The sequence below is a fragment of the Saccoglossus kowalevskii genome, chromosome 20 (assembly GCF_978046115.1).
Source record: "Saccoglossus kowalevskii chromosome 20, keSacKowa6.1, whole genome shotgun sequence".
NCBI classification, from domain to species: Eukaryota; Metazoa; Hemichordata; class Enteropneusta; family Harrimaniidae; genus Saccoglossus; species Saccoglossus kowalevskii.
In genome coordinates this window covers 9,635,577-9,650,456 of record NC_140660.1, presented here as the reverse complement: position 1 = coordinate 9,650,456, position 14,880 = coordinate 9,635,577, and the positions used below count along the sequence as shown (strand labels likewise).

Below are 14,880 nucleotides of genomic sequence, written 5' to 3'. Positions count from 1 at the left end.
TTGTTTTTGATCAATGTCATCTTTTAAGTTAAATGTGTACATAATAAACCATTTCCCGTTTACTGTGATAACCCGCATATGCGTGGAATCTAAATTCAAACTCCTTTTTGACTTTAGTGCCAGATATTCAGCCCTATACAAATAATAATAATAACAAAGAATAATCATCTATCGAATATTCATATAATGTAAAATATCATCATCTGTCAAACCACACTGATTGTTGTCAATCAAAATCCTCTGCCTTGCCTATTTATGATTTTGCCCATAAATGGCCCAGATTTAGGTACACCACCTGGGTTTCCACAATCAGAATGTGGTCTTGCTAGCAGGTGTCTCGTGTAGGCAAGTCAGTAGATCGTAAACATCCATTGCTATGTAAATCGCACACACACCTGGTGGATTCCAATTGTCCTTTCAGAGTTGTAAACGAATATGACATGTCAATCACCTTTATGACAGTTACCACATGGCAATGCATACCGTTTTTTCCCATTATTCCATGCAAACTTTTATTTTCAGGGTTTGAGGTAATAGGTAAGAAACGTAGAATAAAGAATGCTGTCAGTCTGGTGGGACATTCCTAACACTTTTTAAGGGGGGGGGTAAACTGGCACACTATAGTTTGTCTCGGGATAGAAGTTGAATGATTTAGTGATTTGCATTTTCATTTGTATATTATTTTTTGCTGTTTACTAACAAAACAGAAAAAAGAAAAACTCTGTGAGTGGTTCTCACTTAGTCGTTTTTCATGCCGTACAGCATGACGTCTAAATCGTCTGCCTCGCGGGGATTTGGTCAGTAACTCCCCTTCCTGTATTCTGTCAGACTAGGAATGGAATCACTGTTATCATCTGGTATTCTGTCAGCACCAAACCCTGCCTCCCGCAATTCTGTTGGTGCCTGCATGTAAAATGCCACTTTCCTGGTATTCTATTGACACCCTGAGTCCTAACAGTTATCATTAATCCGATCCCTATCTATCCGGTATTCAGTCAGAACCCAACATTAGACCCCAACTCCTGGTACTCTAACTCTACCTTAGTTTTGTATATTAATAGAATAATAGAGGTTAACAGTGTAAACTGTGTCGAAGTGATTTATTTCTCAAAGAGTCCCTTGTCCTGCAACAGTCCCACGGAGTGATATATTTTCACTCCAAAGAACCCCTACCCTTTACTTGAAATTCCAAAGAACCCCTACCCTTTACTTGAAATTCGTTACCTGTTCCCACATATCAACAGAAAGGACAAAACGTTACAGTATGCTTCACTGCAGAAAAAGACAGTAGTCTGTGCCCGGTAAGGCGGGATTGGCATCGTGGGTACTGATAGTCGGGATAAATAAGTACTTGGACACCTATTGTCGTTACTATTGTATTATTCATTCGACAGAATCACAATACTCAACACCACCACATAAGAACTATCTGCCGGGGAATCCCCATCTCAGAGCTAGGCTAGAGTCAACTCATTATCATACCATATTTCAGAGGTCGTATTTTCTCTCCATTGAACAGAATTCCAGGTTTGTATTCGATGATGCTAAACGAATACCAGTGAGGCGGGGTTTTGTTTTAAGGACACAAACGAAATATCGGGGATTTGGATTTGGTCATTAGAATTCCAACATAATAAAACCGAGGAGAACTTTAGACATGGGGAGTACTGGCAGAATACCTGGGAAGTGAAAGCATTCACTAAAGCATTGTTTGGCCATAGTTTGGTGCTAGTCAAAATCGCAGACTATTAATTGATATACTTCTAACTACTTTCTAATTATTTTCAGCACAAGGCCTTTAAGGCTTGTCTGTGTATCTGCTTAAACTTGACAGGCTGGTTACACCTGCATTCTGGTGATTTTTTTAGCGGATTTTATTTGTGTTTACTTTTCTATGTCCAAATCAAGCGCTTAATTAATTAATCACGTTATGCGAAATAGGTGGTTCAATTCACAGCCCTCTATGATAGAAGACTGACTTTATTCGTTATTCATACCAGCGTTTTTACAAGGGGTAAACCTGACGGCAATAGAGGGTGACGTATACGGATATGCGCCGTTGTTTTAAGCCCAGATAGACCCAATCTTTTTAACCCACCCCTCCATTTTATGACATACAGTCATTTCGGCAAAACCTAGTTATCGTTATGAAAAAAACCCCGCAAATATTGTTGCCCTCATGGTCGATCTTTTTTGGTCAACTGCCTTCTGAGAAAACCCAAGCACAATCCAGCTATATTGTGTTGGATTCAGTACAAGAGATACATGCTTCCAAAACATTTCGAATTGTGAGTTACAGTATGGTGGTCGTCGCGCCGTGTCTTGTTCAATATGAAACTCATAGCGACGTATACAACACGCGTAAAATACATTGTTTATTTACATGAAATCCAAACACGCGCTGCACGAGAAGTTTAAGCGAGAAGCATATTTAATAGAGACAGGCGTTAGTCTGTTCCCGGGAAGTACCGAGAATACTAGATTGGGTTGGACTCGTGGGTACTGTTAGCAGACACAAAAAAAGACTTAGACACCCACACGACTGTTGATAATGATGTGTTATTCACTCGACAGACTCACAAAATTCAACGCCGTACACAGAAGAACTCTGTCTACCGAAAAACTATCTACCGGGGAACCCCCATCTCAAAACGAGGCTATATAGTCAACTCATTATCATAACAGAGTTGAAAGGTCATAATTTTCCTTTTTATCAGAACGGACATTTGGGGTTTGTATTCGGGGATAACCGAATACCTGGGAGGCGCGGTTTGGACGTAATAAACGTATGTGACGTAATAAACATATGCAACATCTTTATCCACCATAGATGTATCAGATGACCTTTTACTCCCAGTGGGAAACAACCTATTTATTGCAGATATTGACTAGTACTTGGAATCAAGCAGGTTTTTTTTTTCATTGCTAGTGGAATAAGGTATAAAGCATATCTACTGCATTATTCAGCAAAGGCTTGTATCTTTATCGTCCTCCTAATATTCACCCTCAAACCCTGGTGCGGAAAGCGAGAATATAGTATTTCTTGCTGTGTGGGGGATTGTCTCTAAACAAAAGATGGTGTATATAGTAGATTTGAAACTGTTGACGCTCAATCTCCGATGCAGGATTGCATGGCAACGAGATCATGCAGAGACAGCGGCACGAGGAGAAGTCCAGTGGGCTCGCCTCCTCGAACAAATTGTTGAGGGGCGTCGCCATTCTAAAATTTCAAGCTGAAACTCTTTTGTGCAAAATGAAAGAAATAGTGTTTCAGAGGTCTAGATTTCAAAATTGTTAAGGTTGATCTTGCTCCCGGACTCCCTAGTAAGGTCGCACTTTCGGTGCAATGTTGGTGAGCCGATCTCGCTCCCATGCAAAATTCCGTGACGCTGACTCTGTCGTTTCTGATATTCATTAATGTACACTTATCGTATCTGGAATCGACATTATCCAAGCACGCCGCCAACGGCAGTATTAAATCAGGCGAGATTTGGAAAACGCGAATGTCCAGTGAAAATTTTAATGGTCACATGATTTACATGAATAGATTATTCTCTCATTCCCTTCAATCAATTCGATAACACTTCATTCTTTCAATAACATTTACAGATGTGGTCAGAAAAAATGTTACATTGCACGTTATTCTAGGTTGAACGGTTACTAGTTTTATCCAATGCTCGTCACCCAGGTAGAAACCTTGACATTTATATTGGTTTATGCAGCATGTGTAAACTGGAGTATATAACGATTTCCCATAATTCCACTCGTAGTTAAATTATCACATTCACTCTCATTCAAATTCGTCCGCGGAGGGCGCGATCAATGATACAGGGTCACCAAAATGGCGGTCAGGTGAAAGTGTTGAAGGAGTGGAACTTGGTGGAAGTTGGAATATTTTCATTTGTAACGTTTTTTCTTCGTGAATATTACGCGGTGATGTTTCGTGGTGCGCAAGTTTATCGTAATTTTGCACGTCAAGGTATTTTTTTTTAATTTGCTGATCGGCGTTACACCTCTGGCGGTTACTTTTTGAACGCATAAACGATTTCCGGGAGGCGATTAGTCGAACGACACCACTCTTGAAAGAGTTCGTAGCCAACTAACACCCAATGTGGCATGACCCAAGTCAATTGATCTCTTGACATTTTTGAAATCTAATATAATATTGTAACATTTTTTTAGAAATGATATGATTTATATTTTTTTTCAAATCTGCCAGCCCCCACGAATTTATAATGGTCACCATCCGAACTAAAGTAAAACGCTTGTCCCTAGTATCTCAAGAATGTGCTGGCTTATTGGTATAGGTTATAACATTATACTACTTTTAACAATACTTCCATGCTTTGTAATTAAGATGCTTTGTAATTCAAACACAATTTTGTACCAATTGACTGACGTTGAGACAAGGCTGTGTATACAGTATAACAACCACCCAAGGGATGTAATAAAAATGGTAACTATAGGTTGTTTCCATATAGAGGTTGGATTAGTTTTTTATATATGTATACATTGGTCATAATATTTGTCCAGAAATATTGAAATGATACAATGATACATTTACAATTTAAATATTTATTTGAGTTTAAAATAAAACTGATAGTGTGTTCATTGAAAACAAAAGTGGGGTAGGTAGTTGAGAATAACCTTTTATTTTAACTTTTGACTGCAGGAAAATCATTTAATTCACCTCAATTTATTATTATGTAGTGCTGCTTGGTCCATATTGTTATGCAAGGGTATTTTTCGATAATATACCACATCTTGCATCTACAGGCTGACATTTTGGTTCACAAATGAAGGACTTCAAGTAGAGTTGAAAAGTATAGGCTCATTTTCCAGTTTGACTATAAAAAGATAGTGTAAGGTAAGGTTACCGGAAATGCTGAATATTATTTTGGTCTCTAACAAGGGTGAATCTGTTAAAATATTGCTGAAATGTGGTGTTTTTACACAGGTTGCTCATACACATGCCCTGGGACTGTCTTAAAAATAGCCACTAGAAAGGTGATTTGCATAAAAGTAGTTACTGTAGTAAGGATGTCTGTATACACATGTTGTTATACATTATGCTTGAAACTGTCTAAAAGTTGTCACTATCGGAAGGTGATCTCCTACATAACAGGCCGTAGAATTGACCTGACCTAATATTCAGAATAAATTATTTCAAAACCTGTGACTTCTTTAATCAAGTTTTGGGAACTGTTGACTAGAGTCAATCGCTTAGTAGACTACTCTTGAGATCAGTTAGCTATAACAGTTCTGGGTCATTGCAGAGATAATACAATATTTTTATTTCAAACATAATGTACAGGAACTAAAACTCATGGTCATTGATGTAACAATATAAGTTATAGCTAATAGAAGTTTCAAATAAATTTTTTTGAGAAATAATTAATTTAAAATATCTTCACCCATGGAAATTAAGGTTAATGTGACATCTGGAGAACATATTGTTGTGATAAATAAATGTTTGCTACACAATCTGGAAAATATTGATCTCTTGTGTTATTTTCTGATCAATTGCCAAGCAGCAGATCAGATCAATATTTGACGAAGAAAACAATGTATTACTAGACACTGTGGCCAATACTACTTTATCTGCTGAATTCACCATATTCAACTAGTGACACTTTTAATATTCCAATGCTTAATTGTAATCCTATATCTTTCAAATATTGCATTTAACCACACCTGGGTATCTAACCTTACATTGGCAATTCTTGTTGTATCTTATTTCACCACACAACAAATCTTCCCTTATCTTAACAATCTGTACTTGTCAGAGCTCACCATACTTCATTACGTTGATGTCTACCCTTACCTGAGCAATAATTTATATATCATATTTCACCATACTTGGATGTCTACCCTTACCTGAGCAATACTTTATATATCATGTTTCACCATACTTGGATATCTTCCCTTATCTGAGCAATACTTGATATATCATATTTCAACATACTTAGATGTCTACCCTTATCTGAGCAATACTTGATATATCATATTTCACCATACTTGGATGTATAGAGGCCTGAAAATAAAAACATCAGAACCCACTTGGATCTCAGCTGCCTGTAAATACTGAATTAACTTACCCGTTTTGGCAATGTGAACTTTATTGCCTTTCTTGTACTGATCATTTTTACTGCTTCGGATAGTGATGCAAACGTGCGTGTCATTAAAAACAATATCTGAACCCCTAATCCCTATAAGATCACTATATCTAAAAAACCCAGCAAAAACAAGTAAACATAAGCACAGATCTCTGATATCTTTTAAAGAACCTGAATGCTTTAAGAGTTCAACCAGACTGCACAAAATACTTGCTGTAACGGGCTCTTTCTTGATTGGTGGTTTGCCAAGTAACCGTCTGGAGGATTCCACAATATTCTTTATAAAAGGATGTTGAGTATGTGACGGCAAACCGGCCAAGGTGTGCATCCACTGAATGCTATAGCATGCCGATTCCACGCACTATTTCGTCTTCTGGCTATGAATTACGCCCTCAATCAGACTAGTTAGACATAATGCCGCGTGGGAAAGATTGGCAGGAAATACCTGGAAACCGCATCCTTTGGCGAATTCTGCCCATCTATTGAATGCGTTAAGATAACTCTTGGCTGTGGAGTCCGCTCTTGATGCTAGTGATATGCTTTCCAATGTTGACACCAGATGCGCATGTTCCTTGTTCGTTCTTAGATCTTCCCAGACTCCCAATTTAAACACATCCGTATCTGGTGGAACAGTGAAAACATGACGAGTTGTGTTCATTCAACTAAACTGAAAAAGCAAAAAAAAAAAATCTGCTACTATGGAAACTCAGTCGATCAATCGAGCCAAGCACTATTGGCTAAATCATTGTCATTGCAAAAATTCAAATTGCAGAAAAACAGGCTGCTATGGATCCGTCGATCACTCGAGCCAGGTACATTATCTGACGCCATCATAGCAAAAAACGAAAACTTTGACTATTTCAGTCATTTGAGCTCAGCACAGTTATCTGTACTCGGCAAAAAATTAAATACGTATTTTATGGCTTGCAAAGAATACAGCACCTTCTATCACTAGAACAAAAGCCTGCAAGGCTATGTTTAGACACATTTTCACCTTTGAACTTTACATTTAAAGCCAAAATACGGCAATTTAGCGGTTTCCCACCAAACACAGTATTTGAGCCCCTGCCTGCAGCAAAAATGCTCGAATCGCTTGGCAATTCAATCCAGTCTGCTACGTAAGCAGCGAAATGCACTCCATCTGGACAAATAAATGGCCAAAAGTACGCCGATCTCCATAATGGGATCACTATGGTACCCCTACCCCGGCATGACTCCAAATGTCTCATAACTTTACCAATGAGGCATACAGACGGTAACAACCATTTGTTATCTAGTGACCAATCTTTAGTAACAGCAAGCTGCAAGCTGCAAACTGGACTGCGCCTCTTCTAATACGTCCGCAACTTTGATATTGTGCTTATACTGATCTTCATTGGGCTTCCATTTGAATGTAGGAACAATGCCATATTTTACTTTCTTTATTTCTGCCATCTGGACTTGAGTGGACAATTGCAACTCGTCTCTTAAAGAAGTAATTTTTTTTGCGAAACTAGAGCGTTAATCGACTGCAAAAGTTGTGCTTTATTTTCCTGCAGAAGCTGCTGCACACCAGAGGTAACTGGCGGGTCCTCCATTTAAAATGATACGCAGTAAGATAAAATAAATACACGCTTGACGAGCTGCTGGCTGTGACGTGGCAACGCATAGACTGACCAAGTCACACAATACACTACCACAAGCCAATGGGGTATGCCAAATGCGCCCTCTAACGGGTGCCACCAAAACATCTATTTCTGGCTTTACTTCGTACCACAAGAAATAACATTTTACCATTATCTGAGCCTCAAATAAACCGAACGAAAAACAAATACCCAGTTATGATAAACAGTTCACCTCCAAGTGAGAGATGAAATTTATTTGCGGTGTGACAACAATACCGCCCACTTTGCATAATCACGGGTTATAATTTGTTACGTCACTATGCGTTACCAAGTGGGAAGTCGAAAAACTTGACCGGATTATAGAAAACTCTTGATAAATCGAGTTGTTACATTAACGGAAAAGCGACCGATTTCCTGTTTTTATGTCGATGGTTCGAATAATTGATTTTAAAGTTGTTAGGCTAAACAAATGTGCTAAACACAAAATAATGAAATGACGTCGTTCGGGTCACCGCCACTAAGTTGTGGTCTGAACGCATGGATTCTATAAGACGTGAGCTTCATTTCCGTATTATAATTTTGACTGAATCATGAGGCACTTTTTCACTGTGGACTGTGCAAAGTATTATTATATTTGTATTTTTGAAATGGTTGCAATTGCTGTGAAGGTTCGGGCTAATGACTCACGTCAATGTCTCACACCCAGACAGGGCTGATAGAATCAACGAATTTCGCACCAAAACAATTAGAACTGGGAAACGTGTTGCTAATCTAAAACAATTGATGCATAAGCGTATACTGTACGTACACTCTCACTCTAATACTCTTTTAATTTGAATTTCCTTTTCATTTGTAATGTATCAGTATGTAAATTGTAAATCAAGTGAACCATTGTAAAACAGGGAATGGAATCTATATGCCGCCACTTTATTTTAATTTGGATACAAACATCATCTTATTGAGGAACTGCAGGTCATAACTGAGGGGAGTTAAACACTGATTTTATAAATATTTTGATCAATACGTCTCTAAATTACATTATTTATTTTCCAGGGACCATTAATTGCATTTGACAGAGATAATTTTAAAAGACTTCAACATCGGCAATTATAACAGCTTGCTTCATTACAAGCAACACATTCCTGCAAAATTAGTGGTTCATGCCATTTCAATCCGATATATTTACAAAAGCAGGCCAATTCTATCACGTCTTGCTAGATTCATACTTATAGCTATTACACATAAAGATGATTTTTCCACAAATGCTCGTATACTTTTTCATAAACAATATGAAAATATGTATAATTAATTCTTGGCGTAATTACTGTCACTATGGTTACCATAGTCACCGTGTCAGCCGATAAATAGGCTAATTCGGAGAATAATTCGTGGACGAATCTCAGTCATTTCATTTTCACAATCGCGCACTCCTTTGTTTCGAGTAAACATTGCCGTTAATGTACCATTATTATTTGCTAATTACTGAGACAAGATTGAGCTGTCTCTTTTCAACACCATGTCCCGTATATAAAACTACACAAAAATAACATCACATAACTTAAAATACCAATAATATCACAATGTAAGATTATAACGATGGTTGAATGTGCATGCACGTTCATCCAAAGCCAATTTTAAAAATCTTTTGGAATATGAATTGAAAACGTCACTGTAATCACAAAGTTGTGATACCTACATTAATGTATTTTGGAATTAACTAACCTAGAAACATGACGTATTCTAGAATACTGTTCTTACATATCAAAAGTTATGTGGTATTATCAGCGTAATTATATCAACACCCTCATTGCATCATTACACCGGCACCACTTTCCTAGTGTCCTAGTGCCTTACATCAATTCGGACATTCAGGTTATGTTGATGCAATTTATATGGAAATACCACTACTGGCTTTTCTGTATTTACCCCGTATCTGTAACATTATACTAAAGGTCGTAGTGTTGTTTCTTTATAGTGGCAAATAACTGCATTGCCTTCACACTTTTCAAACACGACAGTACGTTTATTACGTCACTGTGTGAGCTCTAAGTTTCATCTCCACTAGTCCCTTCTTAGCTTGGTCAGCATTTTCGCTTTGATCTATATGAAAGTCATTTTGTTGAAGGCAAATACATTACTAGAGTCCGACTTTGATTAGTCGAGAACAGTCGGTTGGTTATTTTTTTTTTACTTTTTGAATGAATTGTGGTTGGGTCTAATACAATGATTAGTATAATCTCCTCAATACAGAGCAGTAAGTTCAATAAACTAAAGTAGATCCCACCCAAAACATCTACACGCTATTGGCACCAAGTGTTCTTTCTGTTTAGACATTTTCATTGTCGATTTCACTCGAAATTTGTACCCTATTTGCTATGTGAATTATCTTGACAAGATTTATGCTTGTATTGCTTTTATGTGAAAGGGAGGTGTTTACATTTTAACCTCCAACACGCCCACGTAGGTTTTGAAGTGGTCAAAACTGATGACGCAGATCTTTTATACCAAACACGCATGAGTATATTTTTGAAATACAGGTTACTATAATCTGCACTCCAAAATACACGCATTGATCCAGACACGTGTCAGCATGATGCTGTAAGTATTAGCTCTCGTCACGTGATCTCAATAACGTATGTTTAGAGTTTGTCCAATGGGTCCAATGCACTTATCGTTACAAGTGACACACACTTTCAAATTCAGCGTAATGAAACATTCTAGTTTACACACGTTGTACACGTCACATGGAATACACAACAAACACGACCCCGCGACTTTGTGATTTAAATGCTTGTCCAGTTTCATGGTTATTATGTTGAAATTGTTAGATGTGTGACAGCAAATGTAGCTCAATAATTCATGGAAGCAAAGTAAATTTTTAATCGGAGCTTGTACAGACAATATAATTAATATTAGTTTTGTCGTGATCGATATGAAGCCATGCAATGCATACAACTGGTGTAAGTCGCATCTTTTGTTGTATACCAAACTAACTCTAATTTATTTTCAGTAAATTATCAGCGAGAGTTCCCTTTTCATTATTTATTTGACATTTTGATGCTGGAATTCAAGTTTATATATATATAATAGTAATCCGTAATTTTGCTGAAATCGACAAATTCGAATTGCCATCAAACAACATATCGAAAAAAACACACCCCCGAATAAATAATACATGTGTCCAGCTCTTGGTAGTAGAAGACTGTTAACCACACCTGTAACAAAAATGATCTTGTTAATATGTTGCCAATTATATTAAATGTATTGCTTATTAACAAATCGGGACGCGATCGTCTAGGTTCATTTTGAACCTCCTGTGCAATTCATAAAGTCATGCGTGGCTTTAAAACACGCTGTTTTCAATAGTCGAAAAAAATCAAAAAAGTGACAATGGCTTGTAATCATTGGTACGGCATATGTACGTCTGTATTAGTTAGCTTTTATGTGATGTATAGGTCGATATAGTTACATGCTTAGTAATGTCTACTAGGTTTCACCCAATTTGACTTAGATTAAAGCTATTCATGCATCTGTAATATCAACATATACTTAACTCCCTAAAGACAGGTGATTCGGTATCGTAAATGAATCACGATACGACAACTGTTTGAATAAGAAATAACGAACTTACACTTTTCCGTTTACCTTCCAGCTTTCACCAAACGTAGTGGCGTCGTTTACTTCAATACCATCGGGCGTCTGGAAGTCATTACGTTTGTCACCATCAGCATTACCTAGCAAACCACAGATCTTGCCATTGTAATCAGTGCCAGAGAATGCTGCTTTTAACAGATGATTGCTCGGTGTCCATTCCAGAGTGAAAGTTGTATCCTTTGACTTGAACATCAATGTAATCAAGCGCTCGTCATCCTTGATATGTATAAGAGTTGAGTTTACATGCCCACCATCAATGTTTCCCTGTAATATAAATTAATATATACATTAAAATATTAAATATTGTGAATACCACAACCTTCTATAAAGTTGTATTAACATTATGTAATTTAATATATGTCACATTTTTGAATGTCTAGCTATCCGATATGATTTCTCAGTAACTTACTGTAACTACATTGCGGCGATTAACAATAACATACTGGTCTTCAACAGTAACATTGAAGGACACAGTTCTTGTCTTAAATTGTTCGGTGTCAACTCTCGGTTCAAACTTAGCTGTGACTTCAAAATCAGGATGTGTTGTGCAGTCTTTGAAAAATGTATACCAGCATACACCTTGAAAACTATATCGACTTCCATCAAATGTTATCATGTGTGGGTCACCAGAAGCACTTCCTTCTGTAACATATATTGTTATGTTAATTATATCATACTATTGTCTAATTTCAAATGTCATGGTAAATCTTAAAATAACAACATTGTCTTCAAATACCAATATCTAGCAACAAATATCGAAGTATGTCAGGAAATATTCATCTTCAAATATCAAAATTAATCTACTAATATCGCTGTATGCTCGTGCATATATGTCGTGAATTGTGCAATATCTCGTGGTATACCGGCCTTCGGTGGGGGGGGGGGTTATTGCTCAAATAACAACATTATCTTTAAATACCAATGTCTAGAAACAAATATCAGTGTATGTGACAAAATATTCTTCTTCAAATATCTTTATTAATCTACTTAGGTTTTCAAATAACATAGTCTAACTTCAAAAATTTGTCTACAAAAAATGATTTGTCAAAAAAATAATTGTCGTGGCTGTTATTTTAAATTCATGAATTGGTCGTAAGTAGTCACAATTTATACTTGAGATGTGATTCTTGAAGTTATGCTTGTGGTGGCGACATTTAATTTTCATTTTCATTTAATTGAAGAAGTCATTTTCGTTATATTTAAATAGCTCAACACGTGCTCATTCCATTAAGCCATATTGTCATGAATTCAGTGCAAACACTGTCCAATACGTTGAAGCAAAGAATTTTGGAGCGAAATTACTGGCTCTTTCAGCTCAAACACTTCAAACTTGTGCAAACTACCCCAAAACACTTTTGTCGTCTATAGTGGCTCACTCGTGAACCCGGGAGGCTTGTCGAAAACGCAATCGTGCATACGATTCTGTTTATCATCTATATTTTCTGAAATTATATCGATTGAGACGATTTTACAAATATCAACGAATAAACTTCACGACTTCGAAATAAGGTTGTGAATCTCTCAACGTTTCTATAATTGATGTATGTTAGTTTCTCGGCCCATTTCATCTCACCACGGTTGCCAATAGATCATGTAATTCACCTGAGTATGTTTCTCAGAATTGTCTGTAATATAATTTTTTAAATATTACATGGTTTTATGTCACTGCTATCACATTATGTATGTGATAAAGACCAGTATGACTAGTTACAAACAAAAATATCACCGACAACACAAGGTTCTGTAAAATCACGAAGATTGTTTTCCTACCATTATATATCAGTCTATATACATCATTTGCCCATTTTCCACCTTCACCATTTGTGCATGCCGAAGATGTTCCATATTTAGTATATGTATTTGCTGCATCTGCACTTGAAGCACACCATCCTCCGTCCTGCACTGCGAACATTTTTGTATTGGATTTGCACGAAACCCGTAATGCCCATCAAGTCGTATATCAGTACCCTCCAGAGTTGGTATGGCTCTGTCTGCCGTGTCTCTAAAACAACCAACATATTCGTACTGTGGTTGTGCAGATCGACCTGAATAAATAGTAAAAAAAATCAGTGTGTGTCTGGACATTACATATTCACGTGAATAGCTGTTCGCACAATTTAGAAACATATCTATTATTTGCCAGCTATCTTCATGGAAAATAAAAATCGACACAAAACACACAGTTCTGGGCTATTTACAAATAACATGGTCTGTCCACAAATAAAATAATCTATCTACAAATTAAGTGGAAGGAATAATTTGTTAATTATATAAAACATTGGTAAACACCCCATTTTCCACCTTCACCATTTGTGCATGCCGAAGATGTTCCATATTTAGTATATGTATTTGCTGCATCTGCACTTGAAGCACACCATCCTCCGTCCTGCACTGCGAACATTTTTGTATTGGATTTGCACGAAACCCGTAATGCCCATCAAGTCGTATATCAGTACCCTCCAGAGTTGGTATGGCTCTGTCTGCCGTGTCTCTAAAACAACCAACATATTCGTACTGCGGTTGTGCAGATCGACCTGAATAAATAGTAAAAAAAATCAGTGTGTGTCTGGACATTACATATTCACGTGAATAGCTGTTCGCACAATTTAGAAACATATCTATTATTTGCCAGCTATCTTCATGGAAAATAAAAATCGACACAAAACACACAGTTCTGAGCTATTTACAAATAACATGGTCTGTCCACAAATAAAATAATCTATCTACAGATTAAGTGGAAGGAATAATTTGTTAATTATATAAAACATTGGTAAACACCCCAACACCTTTAAAAATCTCACTCACCGACCTGCTTTTCAACCAATTTCTGTAAACAACAGCCATGAACACCAATATTAGAATATAGTAATAGTGAATAACAATAATATATAAGGTGTTTACATATATCAATTCACCGCCATGGTTTACGCATCTTATTTTGAGTAGATAATCAAGTGTCTAATACAATGTAAACCTACCTTGTGTGGAGCTGCAAGAGTGACGCTTGCCATTAAAATGAGGACTACCCAACACAACATCATTATTGACTCACTAATTAACGGAAATATAATGTTGAAATTTCTTGCAACTCAAACACAACACACAAAGCAAACACACAACTGCCAGATTGGACCTGCTGACCTGCTGTTAATCAATATAAAGGTTTGACTTGATGACGTCTATTCTTGTAGTAATTACACCATCTGTTGTGGATAATATTTTCACAATTACCATACATGGTATGTCGTATATACTCAACGTTCAACGCAGGGGTTTCAGCAGCTCAGATATGTATGTATAGGACAATAACAATGCTTTGTCTAGGGCATCTAATAAAAGTATGCCAAGTATAATCGCCAAGAACATTAACTATATTCCAGGCTGGAATGACCATGTAAAAGACTGCAGTGCTATGCACGGGAAACATTCCTTATGTTTGAGCATATGGAAAAGTCTCGTGTCAATTTCAATATTCGCTAAGTGCATGTAGACATAATGAGAAACAG

General features: G+C 36.9%; 1 protein-coding gene and 1 long non-coding RNA gene across 2 annotated transcripts; both read right to left on the bottom strand.

Annotated features, from left to right (window-relative positions):
- Positions 1-10,773: 10,773 nt before the first annotated feature.
- LOC144360007 (BMP-binding endothelial regulator protein-like) lies at positions 10,774-13,396 on the bottom strand. Its single transcript, XM_085494531.1, has 4 exons — positions 13,145-13,396; positions 11,784-12,016; positions 11,352-11,638; positions 10,774-10,935 (listed from the first exon to the last, which is right to left on the bottom strand). Exons 1-4 carry the CDS (start codon positions 13,284-13,286, stop codon positions 10,926-10,928), a joined length of 672 nt encoding a protein of 223 aa, XP_085350657.1. The 5' UTR covers positions 13,287-13,396; the 3' UTR covers positions 10,774-10,925.
- Positions 13,397-13,802: 406 nt separating this feature from the next.
- LOC146729986 (uncharacterized) lies at positions 13,803-14,439 on the bottom strand. The gene is made up of 3 exons (XR_014927921.1): positions 14,353-14,439; positions 14,180-14,201; positions 13,803-13,908 (listed from the first exon to the last, which is right to left on the bottom strand). It is a non-coding gene; the product is annotated as an uncharacterized LOC146729986 (long non-coding RNA).
- Between the last annotated feature and the right edge of the window lie 441 nt (positions 14,440-14,880).

Coding starts and splice junctions, on each gene's coding strand:
- LOC144360007 (XM_085494531.1), bottom strand. CDS start 13,286: ATGTTCGCAGTGCAGGACGGAGGATGGTGTGCTTCAAGTGCAGATGCA. Junction 12,017..13,144: donor ATATAGACTGATATATAATG/GTAGGAAAACAA, acceptor TATATGTTACAG/AAGGAAGTGCTTCTGGTGAC. Junction 11,639..11,783: donor ATCGCCGCAATGTAGTTACA/GTAAGTTACTGA, acceptor TTTATATTACAG/GGAAACATTGATGGTGGGCA.